At 39.6% G+C, this 23,245-nt stretch overlaps 1 protein-coding gene across 11 annotated transcripts in view; it reads left to right on the top strand.

Moving 5' to 3' along the window:
• The window catches only part of cacna1c (calcium channel, voltage-dependent, L type, alpha 1C subunit), a 279,528-nt gene that overhangs the window by 170,041 nt on the left and 86,242 nt on the right, over positions 1-23,245 (top strand). For all 11 annotated transcript variants that reach the window (XM_053241769.1, XM_053241767.1, XM_034313006.2 and 8 more), the window contains 13 exons: positions 4,618-4,738; positions 4,841-4,955; positions 10,209-10,323; positions 13,043-13,094; positions 15,462-15,597; positions 18,087-18,216; positions 18,314-18,373; positions 18,528-18,634; positions 19,032-19,119; positions 19,348-19,455; positions 19,605-19,657; positions 22,353-22,499; positions 22,644-22,845. In XM_053241769.1, the coding sequence (XP_053097744.1) occupies positions 4,618-4,738; positions 4,841-4,955; positions 10,209-10,323; positions 13,043-13,094; positions 15,462-15,597; positions 18,087-18,216; positions 18,314-18,373; positions 18,528-18,634; positions 19,032-19,119; positions 19,348-19,455; positions 19,605-19,657; positions 22,353-22,499; positions 22,644-22,845 (1,434 nt within the window). The remainder of the gene's footprint in view (positions 1-4,617; positions 4,739-4,840; positions 4,956-10,208; positions 10,324-13,042; positions 13,095-15,461; positions 15,598-18,086; positions 18,217-18,313; positions 18,374-18,527; positions 18,635-19,031; positions 19,120-19,347; positions 19,456-19,604; positions 19,658-22,352; positions 22,500-22,643; positions 22,846-23,245) is intronic.

Raw genomic sequence — 23,245 nt, 5'->3', positions numbered from 1 at the left:
GAGAGTAATACACACCTATATAGTAATGCGACACAATTTTTCACATGGAATCATCTTCCTTTCTTAGAACAAGAATAGACTGATGAGTTTTAGAAGAGAGTTGTTTTTGGATGGAGTAGTCCCTGGGGATGTTGTTGGGGATCTTTGGTCTGGGCACAGGTGTTACAAGCAGCCACAAAACCCTGTGTATCTACTTCTATGCTGGGTCACCAAAAATGCCTCTTGATGAAGTCCAGGGTCCATGTTGCACCTAGATGACCAGTGAGGCATGAACTACACCCCCATTGCGGTACCATTGGAACCAGGATTCTATTGAAGAACAGAGCCCACCTGGCCTGATGGGGGTTTAGTTTCTTTGCCTGCTGGATATATTCGAGATTCTTGTGGTCAGTGCACAGAGTGAATGGCTGTTTTGCCCCCTTCAACCAGTGTTTCCACTCCTCCAAGGCCAACTTGATGGCCAGCAGTTGCAAACATCGTAATTCCATTCTGTGGGGGAGAGACGGTGGGAAAAAAATGTGCATGGATGGAGTTTGTTGTCAGAACACCCCTCCAACACCCACCTCTGAAGGATTCACCTCCACAATGAAGGGGAGGGCTGGGTCAGGCAGGACTTGAGATGAACTGAAGCACCTCTAGAACTTGGGAAAAGTTTACTCTGCTTCGGAGGTCCAGATGAACCGGGAGGAGGACTTCTTAGTCAGGGCTGTGAGAGGAGCCACTACAGAGGTGAAACTGGAAGAACTGCTGGTAATAGTTAGCAAAGCCCAGAAAGTGCTGACCTTCTTTCACAGAAGAGGGTGTAGGCCAGTCTCTGACTGCCTTAGTCTTCTTGGGGTCCATCTGGAGACTTCCCTAAGAGACAATGAACACCAAGAAGGAGACCTCCGTGGAATGGAACTCACACTTCTCTGACTTTATGTTCAAGTGGTTACTCAGGAGGTGTTGCAAGACTCGCCGGACATGACTGACATGTTCATGGAGTGACTTGGAAAATATGAGGATGTCATCTAAGTAAACAAAGACAAAATGGTTGAGCATGTCATGCAGGACATCATTGATGAGGGCCTGGAATACCGCTAGGGCACATGTAGTGACCTTGTGTTGAATGCAGTCTTCCACTCATCTCCATCCTTGATGCGGACCAGGTAGTAGGCAATCCTGAAGTCCAGTTTTGTATACATAGTGGCTCCTTGCAGTAGCTCAAAAGCTTTAGACATGAGTGGAAGAGGGTAGCGGTTCTTGATAGTCACCTTGTTGAGGCCCTGGTAATCTATGCAAGGGCAAAGACCTCCGTCTTTTTTCTGCACAAAAGGAATCCTGCACCTGCCAGGGCAGTGGAAGGGTGAATGATTTCAGCAGCCAAAGAGTCTTTGATGTATTCCTGCATGGCTTTGGCCTTGGGTCCAGAGAGAGAAAAAATTCTTTCCCTAGGGGGCTAGTGCCTGGGAACAGGTCAGTGGAGCAGTGATAGGAGTGGTGAGGAGGGAGACTGGGTGCTTTCTTCTGCTTCAGGTCATGATATTTGGGAGGGACTCAGGCCAACATGGGAAGTTCTAGACACTCCGGAGAAAAAGACAAAGGCATGTGACATGGCATGTGGGACCCCACTGAAGCTCTAACCCTGTGGATCAGTCTATGTGAGGGTTATGGTGGCTTCGCTACTGCAAGCCCAGGACAATGGAAAACTCAAGTGAATGAATAAGCTGGAACTGCAAATTTTCTTGATGGTTATTGATGGACACGTGTACAGGAGCGGTGAGGTAGTGAGCACTACCATTGCTCAGGGGTCTTGAATGCAGGGCAGTAACCAGTAAAGGCAGGTTGTCCAGGGTGAATTAGAGATTTTTGGCAAGGGATAAGTCCATGAAGTTTCTGGCAGCACCGGAGTCCACCAGAGACTGAAGGGTGTGCTGTTGCCCTCCCCAAGCAAGGGAGAAGCTGGAGAAGCTGGAGAAGACTTTGGGGTGAAGGTTTGAGGTTCTCTGGCTTTTCCTGATAGCTCTGGGCAAGTGGACCTGAAGTGACCTGGTTTCCCACAGTAGAGGCAACATTTCTCTTGTATGCGCTGGGTCTGCTCAGTTTGGGAAAATCACATCCCTCCCAACTGCATGGGTTTCTCTGATGAATTGGAGACTTGGGAGCCATCTAGAAGTGAAGTCCAGGACCTGATCTCAAGTCCTGACCTCAAGGACCTACTCTTCTTCTCACTTCCTGGTTAATAATCACACTCGGATAATGTTTTGATAAGATGGGACATAATTTAAAACATGCTAAAAACACAGACAGTGTTATGTTAACTCATATAACTCAGCCAGGTTTATATATTGTGCTCAAACACAGTTTTCAGTTCAGTCCAAAGATTTTCTATGGGGTTCAGGTCAGGGCTTTGTGATGGTCATTCCACTATCTTCACACTGTTGTCTTTAAGCAATGTTGATACAACTTTGAAGGTATGCTTAATCCTGCTGGAACACCCAGTTGTGACCAAATTTTAACTTTCTGATTGATGTCTGGAGGTGTTGCTTTAGTATTTCTAGAGCATCCTCCTTTCATATGATTCCAATTATTTTATGTAGCACGCCAGTCCCTTTTCCAGCAAAACACCCCATAACACATATATATTTAACAGTTGGGATAGTGTCCAAAAAGCCTCACCCTTTCTCCTCCATACATATCTCTGTGTAGATCAGATCAATTTTGGTTTCATCTGACCAGTGAACACTCCTCCAAAAAGTCTTTGTCTTGGTGATCACCTGCAAACTTCAGTCTGGCTTTTTTATTTTGGACTTTGAGTTGGGGCTTCTTCTTTTCAGGCCATGGTGATAAAGGATGCTCTTTATTGTTGATGTACATACTTTTGTACATGATGCCTCCAACTTCTTCAGCAGTTTCTTTGTTGTTGTCTTAGGGTTTAGTTGAACTATAGAGACTGTTCGTTTATCCCTTTGAGATAATTTGTGCCTCTTTCCTGAATGATGCAGTGTCTCTGTGGTCCCAAAATTTTAATATTTACATACAATTGTTTGTACAGATGCTTGGGGTATCAAGGACAAAAAGGCACTGCCCCTCCAAATTAACGCCTAATTATAAGAATTGGCCAAAACTTCTAAAAGCCAGTACATTAATTTCTGAAATGTTACAGATTGTTACAGACAATCAACTTTTATGTAAACCTTTGACCCACTGGAATTCTGATATATTGAATCAAATCTGTCCCTAATTGTTTGTTTTAAAATTACATCTGGTGGGAAGAAAGTAGATGCCCTAATTTGCCTAATTGCCAAAGGTTTGAATGTCTTTAGCCTAGATGTATGTAAACTTTTGGCCTCAACTTTATAAATCATCACAAGGTGAAAAAGAGTCTTAGAGGGTCAGCTGAGGGTCAGGTGGCTTGTTCACCAGGGCCCAAATGTCCACCGTTTTCTATGTTTTCCAGTCTTTGGCTGGGTGTATTTCTTTATTAGAAAAATAACTGCAGAGATATATGAATTTTTAGATATAGTGCCCCCTATTGAGTGATTGTTATGAAATTTGGGGTATGGCCTCAAAGTATCCTATGGCTACTTATTGCTAAGATTATTGTTATTACTTGTTGTTAAGAAATCAGACTTTGCACTCAGAAGACAAAGCTCTTTAGTATGTACATGCAGTGTCCTAAAATTTCATTGACCTGTGGTGGCCAAATATTTTGTCTGATCAAAATTGTTGTTTATCCTATTGTCAGCAAACTCTGGTGCTACACACCAAATTACATGTAGATCAGATGAAGAGCTTAGGATCAGTTAGAAAAAACAAATTTGCCTACACTCCTGAATTTATAAAGATTGCATTATTCATTCATCTTCAGTAACTGCTTTGTCCTAGTAAGGATTGCAGTGGATCTGAAGCCAATTCTGGAAACACTGGGTACAGGTTGGGAGAATTCACCCTGAATGAGATGTCAGTCCATTGTAAAGCACCATGCACAGAGATTCATACGCTCATTCACACCCAGGGATGATTTAGCATAGCCTATCCACCTACCTGCATGTTTTTGGACAGTGGGATGAAACTTGAGAACCAGGAGGAAACTCATAAGAACACAGGGAGAACTTTGTAACCCCATCACAGGCAGTAACCAGAGCTGAGGATTGAACCCGAAGGATTCATGTCAAATTTGTACAAAACCTCATTTTTATCTGACAGAAATAATAATCGATGACTCTGAGGGATTAGTGCTCTGAATAGGTTGGCTTTTTGCAATATCAGGGTAATCACCAAAACAAGGTGATATAATGCTCAATAAAAATGAATTTATTAAAACACAGGGAAATAGAAGAAACCCCAGTTAGCTACTTAACTAACAGCTGCTAGTTCTTAATAGGGACAGACTACAAAAGAAATGAGTTGTGCATTTGGGTAAGAGAAAGTGAGTAGGGAAAAGAGAGGAGGAAGGAGTTATATCTCTCTTTGTAACTCTTTGTAAAAAATGTTTTTTTTAAAACATGTACTAGTTCTGGAGGAATGTAATGAAGGAATATTTTGTAAGGGTAAAGAAAACATCACACATCTGTATTTGTGTGTTTTTTTTGTTTTGTTTTGTTTTGGTTTTTTTTTTTGCTGTAATGGAAACAGATTTTGACTGGAGAGGACTGGAACTCAGTAATGTATGATGGGATTATGGCCTATGGTGGACCATCATTTCCTGGCATGCTTGTGTGCATCTACTTCATCATTCTCTTCATTTGTGGAAACTGTATCCTTTACAGCAGCGGGGTGCTGACATCGAAAGTATTTATCAGCTACTATTATAAATAAAATCTACTATTTTATAATCCTGAACTCCTGTCCTAAACAGACATCCTCCTGAATGTATTCTTGGCCATTGCTGTAGACAACCTTGCAGATGCAGAGAGTCTGACATCAGCTCAAAAAGAGGAAGAAGAAGAGAAGGAGAGGCGGAAGCTGGCCAGGTAATGTATGCTTCCCTTGGAGAGTTGAATGTAATCAACTAATGAAATCAATAAACTGTGACATCACACATTTAATTTGTGCTAATTATGCTTGTTCTTTTACCGTTCCTTTAGTTTAACCTTTTATTCTAGTGCAATGGGATTTCCTGAGATGGAAGAAATACCGTTATATTCTAGATTGTCTGTATAACTTTGTTATTTTATTAGCATTTTTTTTAAATTACATAACAATGGAAACATTGGGTACAGTATAGAAAGCATAAGATACACAAAGCAACAATGTTCAAGAAAATTAAACCTGTAAATCCTAATTCTACTTCCTTACATTTCCTTTTGAACTAGTGGAATCTGAGGCCTGGGCATTTTGGACAAGTACTTACAGCTTAATATCAACATTAATGTGTAAAGTGCACCTCACAGACTATAGGAATATTGCTGACTATTCATTTCATTCCTCTGACATAACATTGCTGCAGCAGAGAGTGAAGCGAACATCAGGCAAGGTTGAGGTGTCTAGAAAGAAAAAGGTTTCTCTCCTTTGCTGTGTGCTTTCAGCAGGAACAGAAATGGGCAGCAGGCTCAGCTGTTCAGCCATGAGAATGGGAAGAGGGTTTACGTAATGCAGAGTAGAGGAGCTGGCAGTGGGCATGAACCAAATTCAAGAGCTTTTTAGCAACAATGCAACAGTATAATGAAGAACAGAGCCAGCATGAGCTTAGCCACCTCACATACAGAGGATCTCTTGGAGTGAACATGAGAACTGCTGCTTGCTATTACATCTGCTGTATCAAACCTAAACCTTGATGTTGCACCTGACATCAAATGATGATGATGGTGGTGATCAAATGTGTAATGATTACACAGATTTATTTATTAATTTGCAAGTATATATCAGTGTCAGATAAGAGTGGATGCACAGATTCAAAGTTATGCACTAACAGGTGCATGTATATTAATGTCATATAAGACCGGATGGGGAGAGTTCAAGAAGGTGTCCAGTATCAGACTCAGCCTTTGTCTTGCACCTAGGTTACTGAAAGGCTCAGTTAAAGCTTGTGGGTCCTGATGGTTCCATTCATAGCCAGTCTATAGCATGCACATTGTGTTTTTGTTTAATTATGTTCAGGTTGAGGTCTCTGTACAAAGGGCCTGTTGCCATTAATTCCTTTCACCATGGCACAACACAATGTGTGCTATCATGATCTCATCATCTTCTGCATCTTGCCATGATATGACTTCCATAAGCTTTAGCTGTCCACGTTTTAATCCTTGCAACATTCATTGACTTAGACCTTTGGAATTTACAGCAGACCTTTTTGAACACACTAGCTGAAAGATGAGTCATGACTTTATACTGCAGGAAAATGGCCAGCACTGCACTGGAGCATGTCTTCATCCCAGTATTTCGATTTTTTTTCCCCATATGGTCATGTAGTGTACCATAGATAGATAGATAGATAGATAGATAGATAGATAGACTTTATTGATCCCATGAGGGAAATTCTTGTGTTACAGCAGTATGGTCAGTAGCAAGATACAACACGTACACACACAAAATATAAAATATAAAATACAATAAGTTATATAAAATGTAGTAGTGCAGATGTGGAACACAGTTGTAGATTTGGCCAGATTTCCATCAGTATTTACATAAGTACACTTGTGAAAACTGGCAGTGAATAATGAATATGAAGAACCTTGAGAATGTAGAATATAATGACACCTTTCTAAATGATAGCTTTCTTGTAGTGTAATGTGAAAGTGTGATCATCTGCCACACACAGGTGAGCTGTTGTACAACGTTATTGCGAATGGTAAGAATGAACTCCTGTAACGTTCTCTATAACGAGTCTTTTGGAGAATGAGCTCCGCTGACTCTGTAGTGTGTTGTAGAGTGGGTGAGATGGATTGTCCATGATGGAGTGCAGTTTGTTCAGTGACCTCCTGTTCTTCACTGACTCAAACGTCTCTAGTTTGTGTCCAATGATAGATCCAGCCTTGCGAATAAGCTTGTTAATCCTGCTGGTATCCCTGGCACTGATGCTGCCCCCACAGCAGACCACAGCACAGTAAATGGCACTCGCCACCACAGACTGGTAGAAGATCTCCAGCATCTTGTTGCATACATTGAAAGATCTGAGCTTCCTCAGAAAATAGAGTCTGCTCATTCCCTTCTTGTAGCATACACTGCACATCAGCAGCTCTTTACTGTGCTATATCACAATAAAATAGAGTTTAAAACCTGTGCTATTCTACCTTAAATATGTGACCACAAAGGCCTGGGTTTGGCTTTTTTGATAAAGCAGGGCTCAACACTCTCTGCTGTGTCAGAACTTTCAGCAGTGTAAGAATACTCTGCTGCACCTGAGTCTGGGCCAGTATCATCCATTCTTTTCTGACTCTTCTGTGGTGAGAAATTCTTTGCTTCACTTGCTTCACAGCAGCTTCAGCCCGTCCTTTTGCAATGGGACCTCCTGAATCTTGTGTTGCCACCTAGGTTCTATGCAGTACATGCAGTACATCAGGAATACCTGAGATCTTTTTTCTAACTTACATTTGACCATGTTGTGGACCATTTCTTGGTCTCCCGCTGGCTTATCTCTGTGTAGGTCCATCTCCTTTTGCCTGTTCCATGAATCCTTGTTGACTTGTGAAATCCTTTGGCAGAGGCCCTTTAGGTACTTCAGGTGTTCTCAGACAATGATATCTGCAGACAGCCTCATAACATTGCTGCCTTGTTTTCACATACATGTAGATCCCCTTGGCTTATTTCAGGCCACTGTTATATTCCTTCTCTTTGAAGGATTTAAATGTATCACAGATAGTCTTCCTTTTTAAGTATTCCATAGCTACCCTTTTGGCTTCTTAATCAGTCTGCGTTTTTCCTTTTTCTGTCTCTGAAGTGGACTTAGTGGGAGCCAATTATGATTATGAACTTTTATGTCCACTAGCTCTTTGGGTTTTCCAATTATGGTCATGAAGATTTTGATTTCCCCTTGGTGCTCTGTTGATCTCCCAGATGTTGTTAGTAGGCCCCTGTGACTCTGGAGTCATGCACTATTCCAAATGCATATCTGGAACCTATGGATATTTTGGCTTTTTTAGCATACTACAGGGCTGCTGTCAGCATGGAGATCTCTGCTATTTGTGCTCCTGCCTATTTGCTTGCTCCATCTCGGACTACTTTTTACTTGTTTTCCACTACTGTCAATTCAGTACCTTTCATCCCACCTTTTGGGAAGTAGCTGGTGCCATTTGCAGAAAGAGTCAGATTCTGTCCTCCTGGTGTAGTGTGTTTGGGATGCTGTGGTTTCATCCTCTGTTAGGTGCCTCATTTCACTAGTGCTCATACTGGGTTGTATCATCTTCCTTGCCTGGTAATGGTGAGGGTGGCCTGTAGTAAGTGAGTTTATAATATTAGACAAATTAACTTACATTTTAGTGGGCAGAACTAAACAAGAATCAAGAGAAAAAACAAATTTGACTATGCGTCTTATTTTACAAGAAACATAAATTATTTTAATTTTGAAAGGATCAGTAGAATCCTCAGTGGCTAATATATGTTAGATTGCATATGGTACTATACGGTACCTAAATGGACATTTCCATTCCATGGTTTCATGACAATAGATCAATGATAACCCAATCAAGGCATTAAATCCACATCTAATCCTCAGACTAGCACAAAGATGCTGTATACCAAAATTCAGCTTGATCTGACTTAAGGTCCCTGAGAAAACTTTATTTTAATTCAAGTGCATCCCTTATGAAGAACCATCCCTAAATTTTGCACATGTCCATCCAATCCTCAACCCAGATAGGATAATTATTGAGATACAGACTCAGTATTTTGACACCAATTTTGTGAGGATATCTTGCTTTCCTCATTCTGACTGTTGAGGGGGCTGTGGAATTAAGGACCTTCTGACTTTTTCTGAAGTAATCATTGCCCACTAGCTGCCATTTCATGTCAGTTACTTTCTTGCATCTTTCTGCTTTTCCTTCACCTCCCTCATTCTCCAACTTTACATTCTTTTGCATCCACTGTTTCTTCTACAAACATCTTTTATCAGTCCATTTTTTCCCTGGCTGGAGTGGCGGCACCTTTCCATTATTCTTCATCTTGCCATACTCAACTTGTCTTTTAGTTCCAATAGATTCCTCCTCCATGCTCCTCATAATCATCTTCCTTTTTACTTTTATGCATTCTTCTCCACACCCTTCTCTTGCTCAATCCACTTCTTCTCCTACTTGCATTCATCTCCTGCAACTGTCGCTCTCTTTTTTCTTTCTTCCCATTGCCGCTGTGCTCTGATCCTGCTATCTTCTCTTCTATCCACCACCTCTGTTCTTTTTCTTCCTTTTTTTCAATCTTTTTGGAGGGTCATTATCTTCATCTTCATTTATCTCTGCTGCTTTTTTTTCTCTTTTTCCAGTTTACTTCTTTTTGTGACATCTGCATCCTCTGTTCCTGTAGCCTTGACAATCTCTCTCCATGGCTTTGATTTCCTTGATCATGTCTTACTTCTTCAGTCAACATGAATGCTTCTAATTGGGTTACCCAGAGGGTATTGATTTGTTGTTTGCTTTGTATCATTGTCTGGAAGTTTACTCAACCAGGCTACCTGCTTAGTGACTGTAGCGTCTTGAGTCCAGTTCAGATTTCCTATCTGAATTCGGGAGTCCGGAGGTTCAGGGATCTTTTCTGTGAGAAATACTCATTCTCAGCTGAGAACAGGCTCAAAACTGCAGGTTACATAAGCACCCTTAGTTCAACGATTTAGTAGAGGACCAACAGGAAACTTGACAAATTAACTGAAAGGAAAGATAACTACTTTTAATTTTATTCTGCTTGTGGTTTTGGTGGCAACAAGCTGAGTAGGTCAGCCCAGACTCCTCTATCCCCGGGCACAGATTCCAGATCAGGCAGGGGAATGCTCCCACCCCAAATGTGCAATATAATCTCTCCAGTGGGTGCTGGGTCTGCCTTAAAAACAAAAACACATGTACATAAAGAAAAGGTATAATACATATTTGTTTGTGCTTATGTGTTTACATGAAAACTATTCAATTATTATAAAGCAGAAAATGTCATTAAAAACTAATTTCCATCTGTACACTTACTCGACTGTACTATGTTTGGTTGTGCAGTTAAAACCTAGTTTCCATTTGTATACTGCAAATTACTCATCTGTATGAAGGGGTGTAAAGAGATGTTATACTGTGTAATCGAAACCATACTTTGTGTCGCAGAATGGCTAGTCCGGAGAAGTGGCAAGGCAATGAGAAACTTCCAGTTGAGAAAAAAGAGGAAAAGATTGAAATGAAATCAATTACCTCAAATGAAGAAACTCCAAAATCCACCAAGGCAAGTTATTTTCACTCTCACATCTACATAGAGACATAAACAATACTAGTTATTAAGAGAACCAGACCAGTTGAATGCAGTTGCAGTTTAATGAATCTAATGAAAGGCATTTTACAAACTTTGGTCAGAATTCATAGATTCTGTCAGAGTACCAGAACACAAGTTCAATGTATAATAATAATCCAGAGAGTCAGACAGGGAAACACCTACCTCTAGTAACAGCAACAGTATGGAACAAATGTTATTTCTAAATGTATCCAAACTAGCAATCAATCAAAGATCTATTTTGCCAGCTCTGACTTTTCTCAAATTCACATGGGCGCATCATACAAGCATCACGGGCAGCAAAGCGAGTCTCCATTCTAGCTACACTGTTCCACACACCATGACACTGTGTTTTTAGTTTTTATCAAGAAAGCTAATGCCTTAATATACTTTGCTATATAAGAACAGGCACAATCATGACATCTTTGTAGATTTTACTACTTTGGTTTTAATTAAAACCTTCACTGTGTACCCATATAAACTAACAGACATTGTATATATAGCAGATGCCTTTTGAAAATTTCTTAAAAATCTTTCTTTTTTAGAAATAAACAAATTTACAATTAAAAAATACTGTATTTACTATTTATAAATATATTGTTTTGCTCCCACAGTTTGTATTCAAATAGAAATATTACTTTCAATGTAATTAACTGGCACTGTTGAGCCCTTGAGCAAAACCCTTAACCCTCAACTGCTCAGTTGAATAAATGAGATAAATGTAAGTAACTCTGGATAAGGGCAACTGCCAAACGCCTTCAATTTAAGGGCATGTAATTTTTTAATGCAATTAAAAGTCTTCAGCAAAGGTGTCCCTCATGTATTCTCCATTTGCATAGCGAACCATTCAGCCACAGCAGCCCATAGAATAGGCTATAACACTGTGTCTGCTTCTTCAGCTCCTCATTCCCAAGAAGTTGTACTGTGGTGAGTAGGGGAATCACCGGCCCCGCTATTTAATACATTGTGGTATCTTTCTTCAGAGCTGTAAATTTATGTGTTACAGTGAAGAAAGTTACGGTGAACTGCTAAATTGCAATTTCACTATTCATCCAATAAAAACAAAGCATGGGAATGCAGCACTCAAACACATATGTATGTCTGTGCTCGCTAGAACCTGAAGACGGACATGAATATTGTGTCAGAGGCCACTGCATTGTCAGAGAGGCAGAGGTGTCTCAGTTGAAAGCTATGATGCCAAAGCAGAAACAACACAGTGAAAGAGATCAGGACAGTTAGCGGAAGGTCCGGCAGGGATCTGACACTAAATTCACCTCCTATTCCCCTATATGATGAGGATACCATATCAGTGGCTGCATCTGGGAGGTCCTTTGAATCCAAAAGAGAATTGCTGGATAAATCGCAGGCGTTGTCAGCCTGCAGTCTAAGGAAAAAGGTTCTAAGAGAGCCATATTAGTCAAAATAAAGATGGCAGTGGACCTTGTTGGTTTAGACACAGGGAGACGATAAACTCTTTTTCTATGCTGCAGTGCAAAGATTATATTAAGAACATTAAGGAAGCACCTAGCATGACCCAAACGCCTAATTTGCCGATGACTAATTTGCGTCTGACATAGCAGCCTTTTGCACACATTTCACTCAGACCTAAGTGACCTACTCGAGGCCTGAAAAGACGAATGTAATACTAATTTCCACTTCTGTTCTCATTAGTTTTTGGAGCACTTTTGGAGCATGAGCAAAAAGATCTCGCACTCCCAACCAGACTATTTGCACCCGTTGTATTGGCCCATTGATGCGTTGGGCTGACTGATAGATGTGTCGTAGTAATTCATTAGTGCTAGAACTCTAGCATAAGGGCCTTGTACACTGAGAGCTTTAACCTTACAACGTTTCAGAAAGGAGCTAGTTGCCTTTCCTCTGCCACACTCCAAGGGAAACTGACAGTGGTCACTTTGCAGAATGCTCCCTACAATGCCCAGCGCAAACCTTATGGCGCTTTGTGAGCCACACAATGGCTAATTGGTCAGAGAATGTCTGTCTAAGCAGAAATGTTTGGACTACCTGGTGAGGGGGTCATCATCATGGCCTTGAAGCTAAGCATTGTAACACAGAGTTTTCATTCTTATGGACTCTGCTGCCACTCCAGGAGGTCTTCACTGCAGCTACCTGGGCATCACTGTGCACCTCTCCAGATCTTATAAGATCAACATCATCTTCAGCGAAGTGACTATATCCAAGGACACTTCTAATCACTCTGAGTTAGGCTTAGGTTCTGAGTGACAGGGAACCATGGCGGTTATCCACTTTTCATTATTCATACTACCTTCAAAAGGTAGTCACACTTCTTGCATTTCATTAGTAACACCTGGCTGCTCTTACACTGTTAATGATTGTGAAAGTAGAAGGGTGTACTTATTTTTTCCCACCTGGTTTCTGAATGTTGATTTACTTTTTGGGACAAAAAAGCACTATATATATAAATCTGCTGTGTTTTTATTTTGTTGTTGCTATTTGAGGTTATTTGTTTGTTTATAGAAGTTGGTATGGACCACACAATCCAACCAATCAGAATGTCTTTACATAACTTAATTTTAACGTTGGGCCTCCTGTAAACTTTCCTGAATATGTTTCAGTGCCACCGTTTTTAGTATTGCTGTTTGTTTTTTCTTGCAACTGTCAGCTGTCTTAAAAAAATGTGACTTGTGATTTGCAGATCAATATTGATGACAACGATGACAATCCATATCCAGCGAATGACTTCCCAGGTACCACAGCACCTGTTTTAAAATGAAAAATAATGTATCTGATATTTTTGAAATATAATCTGAAGTAATGTAAAAATAATCTGAAAAGTAATGCATCTGTCCATGTCCTGAACAGTAAGGTGAATAAAAATGTGTTGCAGAATCAAATTTCCACTTTATTTTTTCTACTTTGGCAACACAAACAAAAAGCACTGTAATAAATTCTACCATCAGTTTTACTAAACTCTGCATCCACCAAATTTGAATTATTTTTTTACTGTTGAGGTGCACCAGAAATATATTTTCCCCTTACCCTATGTGGAACCAAGTACTACTTATTTGCATTATGGACCATCAGAGTAGTTTCCTTCCAGAATTATTGGAATATTCCCATGGGTTCTTTTCCTAGCCAAGTACTAATAGCAAAATCATCACCTCATTGTGATTGTGATTGATTGTGATCATGACCTTAACTATGTAGTCTATAAAAGACTCCCACTATATAATGCTCATCCTCTTTCCTAATAACATCTTGCTGAGGAGCAGAAGAAATATAATTATTACTAAGGAAGACATGATCCTTTGTGCCAACCGAGGTAGCCAACAGAAGTACTTAAATTAGCACTTTACAAAAAAAAAACAAAAAACCAACAACTTTGAATTGTCTGAGCGCTTGTCACTATATTACCTCCCCAACAGAGTTTTTGGACTGATAGTATTCTTAGATTGTGACCTAGTGAACCAGTATCAGAATGTGTTTATTGATAGAGACTTCAAAGCTGTGGATAAAGTCGTCTGCCAGATGCCATAAATGTAAATATAAATGTAGGAGAGGAGAGAATGAGCACCTTTACTTGAGTTGTATAGCATACTAGAGGGGATGGCATCAGGCATTGGCCAAACGCAAGAGCTGTTTGTGGCAATACAAGCACGCAGTGAAGTGCAGAGTTTATGTGGAGTTTAGTACAGCTGCCACACGTATAGAGATAGAACCTGATGTACTTTCAGTGGTTACGTCTCATTTTCTAATCCTGAGACCCACTTAGGAGTACAGTGCTGATAGTCTCTTAATGGAGAATTCAGAAGGTCATAGTGTAACCTGAGAACATTTAATGTCCTGTAAGCCATCGTTAAGGCCACCTTGGAAAAATATAGTTTAATGCTTCGGACTGGGTATAATGGCTTGATTATTAATAAACAAAGTGCATTACATGCTTGCAAGTGTATTGCTATGACAAGTTGTATTACTAACCCCATGGCGCATTTGCTCTAGGCGTTCAAAGAGATAATGCCCACAAGAGAAGATTCAATGGGCAGAAATATCTAGCGTTCCAAATTATGGGAGCCATAGCAGTGGGGCATGGGAAGTCAGTAGGGCTGTTGGCACAAATGAGAAAGCAAGTTTTCCATGCCATTGCCACAGGCTTTTCTCTCCTTGCCTCTGGTGCCTGGGCAGGTCTCTGCGCACAGATTCAGGAGGCACTGGATTTTTGCCTTTGCTTAATTAAAAATATTAAGTAAGCATATGGATCAGTGGACTACATGTGGGAGCCCTTAGGCACGTTCAATTGTTTTAATTTTTGCAAAGTTGGCTATTCTTTATAGATCTTGCATGTATCAGTATCAGTCTCCATAAAGGGGACTGATTGACGTTTTGTTGCTTGGAGTGCATAAACTAATAAGGACATTTCTTAAAGGTGTGGAATATCTCCAATACCCATGCAGTTGCCCTATAATGGGACCTCATGCTAGGTGATACTGTCATATGAACCAAGAAGACTTGGATATAACTTCACTCAAGACAATTTTTTTCTAAAATAACTACATAGCTATTAACTATTACTAGCTCTCCCTGTGTCTTTAGTCAGAAATGACTTGTCATTCAAATTTGTATAGAACATTCTAATTGTTATTATTTATCTCCCAAGGAAAAAAACTTGGTTCCAAGAAGAGGAGAAAAAAAATCATACTAATTGCCAGGCAGCAAATTTGACTAAGAAACACACTGAATCTTTTACTCTTCAGGGCTTCCTAAGATGGTTGACAAATTAAAAAAAAAAATCTAAACTAGATAACAGATAAAAAATACAGTTAATCCCTGATAGTCTATAGTATCTGTACACTACTCTTAAATAGGTCTTCTCCAGCAGCCTAGCCAATCTAAAAGAAATCCTCCCGCACCAGAGTAAATTAAGTAAACCCAAAATATATCTGGATCATCTAAAACTGTTGGACTGGGTTATTACTTTACTCACCTTCTCTGAACTCAGTCTCAATATACTGCAATAATCACCCCAGCTTCGTGTGAAGTACCTCTTAAAGTGGAGGCCATAGAAAGTGATTTTAAATTCTCCCCTTTTCAAGACTGTTCTTTTTCTCACACCCTAGGAGAGGATGATGATGATGAGGAGCCAGACATGCCAGTGGGTCCGAGGCCAAGGCCGCTTTCAGACATACACCTGAAGGAGAAAGCTATTCCTATGCCTGAAGCTAGAGCCTTCTTCATCTTCAGTCATACAAACAAGTAAAAGAGTCTCTGCCTAGTGTCAGTGTCTCTGACAAACGTACACACTGGTTCTCTCTGTACTGGCACCACAATCATACACTGCAGGATAAAGGTTTGGATATGACATCGACTAAATAAACATGATAACTGTATAAAGAGATAATATGAAGCAGAAGGGTTTGACTAAATATCTGCATCAAATTTGTACATCAGCATGTACAATTGAGTCTTATTATTATTATTATTTTTTTGAGTTTTAAAAAATTTACTTTTTAAAATATTGTAATCCGTATATATGGGTGACCCTCTGCATTATCCACACTAATGTAATGTGTAAAGTTGATTATTATGTTGGCTTGACAGAGCCAACATACTGTTTTTATATTATTATTATTATTATTATTATTATTATTATTACATGCACTTCTCCTTCTTCTTCTTCTTCTTCTTCTTCTATTTCAAAGTTTGTACTGTTTTCATAGGTTACAATTTTTTAGATAGAACCATGAGAATGGCCAGAGACATAACTGCCTAGGAACACTATAGCATCCACCTGGAATAGCATAGTAACCACCTAGCAACACCCCAGCAAACAACTAATAACCACGTAGCACCTCCCTAGCAACCACCTGGAATTACATAGCCACAACCTATTAACACCATAGCAAAAACTTAGCAATACCCTAGCAACCACCTTGAACAACATAGCAACCACCTAGTAACACCTTTTTACCCGCCTAGTTTCCCATTTTTGACCACTAGTTACAATAATGACTCTATGAAAGCTAAGCAGGGCAGTGAGCTTGCTTCTTATATCTGTTAAAAAGCAACATTTTTTAAAAATTGTTAGTCAATCATTAGTATTTAAAATGTGTGGAGTTGTGAATGAAGACTTTATGGGCATTTCTTGAACAGCTGATATAACTACCCCTATCGAAGAGCTGCCACTCATAATATACACCAATCAGCCATAAGATTAAAACCACCTGCCTAATATTGTGTACGTCCCCCTTCTGCCACCAAAACAGCACTGACGCATCGAGGCATGAACTCCACAAGACCTCTGGAGGTGTGTGTGGTTTCTGGCACCAAGATGTTAGCAGCAGATCCTTTAAGTCCTGTAAGGTGCGAGGTGGAGCCTCCATGGTTCGGACTTGTTTGTCCAGCACGTCCCACAGATGCTCAATCAGACTGAGATCTGGGAAATTTGGAGGCCAATTCAATACTTTGAACTCTTTGTCATGTTCCTCGAACCATTCCTGAACAGTTTCTGCAGTGTGTCAGGGAGCATCATCCTGCTGAAAGAGGCCACTGCCATTAGGGAACACTGTTGCCATGAAGGAGTGTAACTTGGTCTGCAGTAATGTTTAGGTAGGTGGTACGTGTCACAGTAACATCCACGTGAAGGCCAGCACCCGAGGTTTCCCAGCAGAACATTGCCCAGACCATCACACTGCCTCCACCAGCTCGCCTTCTTCCCATAGTGCATCCTGGTGCCATCTCTTCCCCAGGTAAGCGACACACACGCACCTGGTCTTCCACATGAAGAAGAAAATGTGATTCATCAGACCAGGCCACCTTCTTCCATTGCTCCATGGTCCAGTTCTGATGCTCAGGTGTCCATTGTAGGAGCTTTGGGTGGTGGACAGGGTCAGCATGGGCTCTCTGACCGCTCTGCAGCTACGCAGCTCCATACGCAGCAAGCTGCACTGCACTGTGTGTTCTGACTCCTTTCAATCAGAGCAGCTTTAACTTTTCAGCAGTTTGTGCTACAGTAGCTCTTCTGTGGGATCGGACCAGATGGGCCTTCACTCCCCACACGCATCAGTGAGCCTTGGGAGCCCATGACCCTGTCGCTGGTTCACCGGTTGTCCTTCCTTGGACCACTTTTGGTAGGTACTAATCACTGCACACCGGGAACACCCCACAAGGCCTGCTGTTCTGGAGATGCTCTGACCCAGTCATCCATCACAGTCTGGCCCTTGTCAAGGTCACTCAGATCCTTACGCTTGCCCATTTTTCCTGCTTCCAACACATCAACTTCAAGAACTGACTGTTCACTTGCTGCCTAATAAATCCCTCACCTTTACAGGTGCCACTGTAACGAGATAATCAACGTTATTCACTTCAACTGTCAGTGGTTTTAATGTTATGGCTCATCGGTGTATAACTCTTCAAAAATTCAGATGCTCCTACTGAATTATCTAAATTAAGTGTGTGTAAAATTAGGGGCTCATACATAATTAATCTTGCCAGTATAAAGGGCTTCTTTTACCATGTAATACATTAGAATATTTATTTATTTATTTATTTTATACATTAACAAACATGTTATGTTGTGTCTGTTGTTGGTAAATTGACTTCTGAATTGAATTGCTTTTCATTTGTATATTTCCCTAAATTCCTAAATGTATTTTTTACTGACAAGACTGTGTAGAATTGCCATTCAAGAAATTAAAGGGAGAGTGAATCATTGAACACTGATACCTTCTTCTTTCCCTTCTCAGGTTTCGAGTTTTGTGTCATAGGATCGTCAACCACAACATCTTCACCAATCTTATCCTCTTCTTTATTCTGCTGAGTAGTATTTCTCTGGCTGCAGAGGACCCAGTAAAAAGTGACTCATTCAGGAATCAGGTACATGGATACTTGTACATGTTCATGCTCAGGCATGTGTTATCTGTTATCTTTCTGAAGAACCGCTGAGATGTGCTTGTGTTTCTTATGCTTACAGATTCTAGGTTATGCAGATCATGTTTTCACGGGTCTCTTCACCATAGAGATCATTTTAAAGGTGAAATAACTTCTTAACTCACTTGCATCAAATTCATGTCTCCCTGATCCTTCCACATTCCCTCTATCTTCTATTTCTCACAACCTTTATTCCTACATTTTATGTACATTTGGTTACTCTAATTCTCACTGGCTCTGGTCTCTCCTGTGTGCAGATGACAGCATACGGAGCATTCCTCCATAAGGGTTCTTTCTGTCGTAACTACTTCAACATTCTGGATCTGGTGGTGGTCAGTGTCTCTCTCATCTCTTCTGGGATTCAGTGAGTAAAACCTAATCTAATTAACCCAATGATGTCTTGACCAAAATGAGCACAAGTTGTAATGTATGGGAGTGAACAACATTGGGTGTACAATATGGCTACCATCTACTATCTGTCTGAATTACCTACCACCTGCTATTTATTTTAAAGCCTTGTATCAACAAAACCTTTTAGTAGAAAAGGAAAGTTTGGATGACAGTGATCCAAATTAATAATTCCTTTACAGGACATTTAAAATACAAATATACAAAGTGCCAATGAAGAAATGCACACCAATCACTAAAGCATCAGTTAGACTAAAAATATGGATAGTCATATTGAATCCACATGCTGTGTACTTTGGGGAAGTTTCCAAATGTTTTTATAGCTCGTTTATACATCTTTATGTGCCCCACAGGTCGAGTGCCATTAACGTTGTGAAGATTTTGAGAGTTCTTAGAGTCCTCAGGCCCCTGAGAGCCATTAACAGAGCCAAGGGTCTCAAAGTGAGTCAGTCTCTCTCTCTCTCTCTCTCTCTCTCTCTCTCCCTCACTCACACACACACACACACACACACACACACACTTTATTCCATGATTTCTTAGTGCTAGCTCTTAGGATCTCTGAGCTGTCTTTATTAATTTGCATGAAACTCTAAACAACTGTTCACTTATATTCAATATATTCAATTTCATACCATCGTTTATGTTTTCTGTATCTCTGTAAATTCACAGCATGTAGTGCAGTGTGTATTTGTAGCAATCCGCACCATCGGGAATATTGTTATTGTCACCAGTCTGCTGCAGTTTATGTTCGCTTGCATTGGAGTGCAACTCTTTAAGGTGAGAATACACATACACACATGAACCATTCTGTATACAGATTAAATAGATGGTTAATCACAGTACTTTATAATTAGTGAAACTTAATGCATCTCATGGAAATCTTTACTTTGAATAAAGACAAGTGATTTTCCTGTTGTGTCTTTCAGGGCAAGTTCTACTATTGCACAGACTCTTCTAAGCAGACCCAGACAGAATGCAGGTAACAATCGGGAATCAATGAACAGCAGGGGTTCAGCTTAAAACTTTATAAGTCCAGTTACATAAAATTCCTCACTTACAAAGATCTGAATAACCAACTACCATGATTGAATGGTGACAACAGTTACCCTTTAATGCTTCACCATTAGTTATTAGTTTATGGCTGTAGATAAGACAATTTGAGGTTGTTCTGTGTTATTGTGCACTGGCACTGGACGTTACCACATTTGGCTAGCACGACTCTGAAAGCGAGTGTGTGTGACTGACTTTTTTTATCTCACAGAAAATCTGATCAATTCCACCCATTCCTGCTATTTTTATTTTTGAATGTGACTGCCTGCTTTATATTTTTTTAACACATTGACTTGTTTCTAGTCCCCAGTATAGTATGAACAATTAGTAATTTAAAACAAGGTGGCTCTGCACGAGAGCATCAATAATCAATAACTCCACATCAATAACTGAGTCGCAAGAAGCATCTTTGTTATAACTTGAGTGATAATAGGTACTAATCCAGGGTTTTTTTGGGCAAATGACCCCAAATTGCCATTATGAATTTTCTTCAACCCCAAACCTTGACCATCGTACGTTTTTTTAAATTCCATATTCACTATTTAGGACAATGATAACATTTAAACATTTTATTTTATCAGTAACTTATGTGTACAGTAAGTGACTAAAAACCAAAGAAATATTCCTTGCACTGGCTTCCCAGTCTAGTGGGAGGAGTTAACTTGCATTTCTTGACACGTCCAGCTTTGAACAATACATAACAATACAATGTGACGTGTTGTTACATGAAAATAATATACACCAGAGTGGTATGACATGGCAGAGGAGCCAGGTTTATACTCGACACATGACTTTGTGTGCATGTACAGAAGCAGTGGCAGTGTGCATGGCATTACTCACCTGTGTGGTTTATGTTCATCTTAAGGAATAAAAAAGCTACATCCACTATAGTTGGCACGTCAAAACCTACACATCCACATCTGTCTTGTTTTTAAGTCAAACTGTAAAATGCATGCACAGTGATGTTGAACAGGCTGACAAGCTTCATTTCTCTTTAAAGCTCTTCTGCCATGTCATGAGTACATGAGTAAAATAATCAAAATAAAAACATACATTTTAAAATTTAATAGGAATAATAGAGTGTAATTGTCATGTCAGTGCCAGAATCGGCATCCAACTACAACTTCCAAGAGACATTGTGGCCTAAAAAGATGGCCACGAAGGACTGCACCTCCTGATACTCATTCTCCAACTCACCTGATTACTGATGAAGTACACCTGGACTCAATCACACACAGACGCACACGCTATAAATAGCACACTCAATCACTCAGTAAATGCAAAGTATTGCTTAGTGTAGCCTTGTCTCCTGGTATGCCAAGCCTTGTTCATGATTTCTTATCTGGTTTCGATCTTTATTTGTCCCCTGGTTTCTGAATCTAACCTTCCCTTGTTTCGCTCATCGTCTGACCACTGCCTGTGCATATCTACTTCGACTTTGCTTCACAATTTGGATTTGTTTGCCTGTTTTAAAAATAAAGCCTTTTACCTGCACCTGTAACCATCTCTGCCACCTTACAGTAATAACGTAGATGTGGTTTTTCACGTGTATCTCAATTTACAATTTCATCTACAATGAAAAATTATTAAATATATTTTTTCCAAAATAAAAAAAAATATTAAAATGAAAACACTTAACAAATAATGTCAGGTTCTAGTTGCTATGGTTGATAGGAATAATAGGCTATACTGTAATGCATTTGATTTTACATGTGTAATGCCTACAATCAAAAAGTTATAGATTTTTTCCCTTTTCTTTGACGAAATAAACAAAAAATTCTTTAAAATAAAAAAGACACTAAGGAATTAGGAATAATCCAGTATACTGTAGTACATTTGGATTTGTATAGGCTATGTGATTCATTAAACAATTCATTTCTATTTATTTGCATGAAAATATTTAACCAATAAAAAAGCACAACGCATTTGTAGTTTCTAAGAATTACAAAATGTCATATGGTGAATTGGGTTTTATACTGTATGTGTAATTCACTTATTTTAAAAAAAAATCATCAAAATTCATTCAAACTTGGATTTTAATGTATTTTAATGTAGTGTTTTATACGTGTTATTTAAAAAAATTATTCTTGTTCTTAAAAGGTATAAAAACAAAAGTATGAAAAAACAAGAATACCATTTTTTGCTGTTGCCATACTGTAATTCTTATATAATATTGTAGCGAGTCTTATATCACACTAACATCCCACTGAACTGAAGCCTAATATTACAATATGTCAGATATCCTGCAAAGTAGACTACAGTCTTGGTGGAATCCTACATTGTTGCCATGTCATGCATGTTCCCTGGCTCTGTTAATATAAAGTGCTGGTGACCTGCATTTCAGAAAGATTAGCCTCAATGAGCTTTAACTGGAGAATTTAAAAATGTCAAATATATATTCTAGTTGGTCCTCTGTCTACTCCAGAGTAAAATATACAGTATATACGTTTTTTTCATTTTTGTATGTTTATTTCTTGAGAAATACAAGTGAGAACCTAGAGTAGATGTGTAGATGTCCACTATACAACCAACTTAACTGTGGTGATACTAAATGCTTGGCGGTGATACCAAATGCATCTCTCTCTCTCTCTCTCTCTCTCTCTCTCTCTCTCTGTGGTTTACAGGGGGACTTATATTCTGTATAAAGATGGTAATGTTGGGAAGCCGGAAAGAGCTGTTCGTAACTGGGACAACAGTGACTTCAACTTTGATGATGTTCTTCAAGGCATGATGGCCTTGTTTGCTGTGTCCACTTTTGAAGGATGGCCTGGGTATGTCAGACACATAATGAAAATTCAAACACACACCCTTCCCCCCACACAGTGAACCACTATGAGGTCTTATTAAGAATTGTTGTGTATGCTTTTATGTAATGCATATATATATATTACCTTCTCTTTCCCTTTGCCCTTCAGCCTCCTGTACAGAGCCATAGACTCCCATGCAGAAGATGCTGGCCCCATCTACAACTACCGTGTGGTCATCTCTGTCTTCTTTATCATCTATATCATCATCATCGCCTTCTTCATGATGAACATCTTTGTCGGTTTTGTCATTGTTACATTCCAGGAGCAAGGAGAGCAGGAGTACAAGAACTGCGAGCTGGACAAGAACCAGGTACTGATACTGACAAGTATAGTAAGGAGTAAGAAAACACCTCAGATTTAACTGGCAATATATAATATATAAAAATCAATTGATAGGAAATGCATACTGATAAAGCAGATGATAATAGTTGTGAACGGCAATAACATTAAAGCAATATATACAGTATACACTCACCAGCAATGTTATTATTAACACCTAATACTAGGGGCTAATACTGGGGACTAGGACCCTCTAACCCCCCGCTCTCAGAACAGCCTCAATTCTTTGTGGCATGAATTCCACAAGGTGATAAAAACATTTCTTTGAGATTGGTCTAGTTTGACATGATTACATCACATAATTGCTGCAGATTTGTCAGCTACATATTCACGCCGTCAATCTCTCATTCTATCACACACCAGAGGTGCTC

Source organism: Pangasianodon hypophthalmus, chromosome 18 (genome assembly GCF_027358585.1).
Source record: "Pangasianodon hypophthalmus isolate fPanHyp1 chromosome 18, fPanHyp1.pri, whole genome shotgun sequence".
NCBI classification, from domain to species: Eukaryota; Metazoa; Chordata; class Actinopteri; order Siluriformes; family Pangasiidae; genus Pangasianodon; species Pangasianodon hypophthalmus.
The sequence above is the reverse complement of the archived record's forward strand: the minus strand, read 5'-3'. Positions and strand labels throughout refer to the sequence as shown.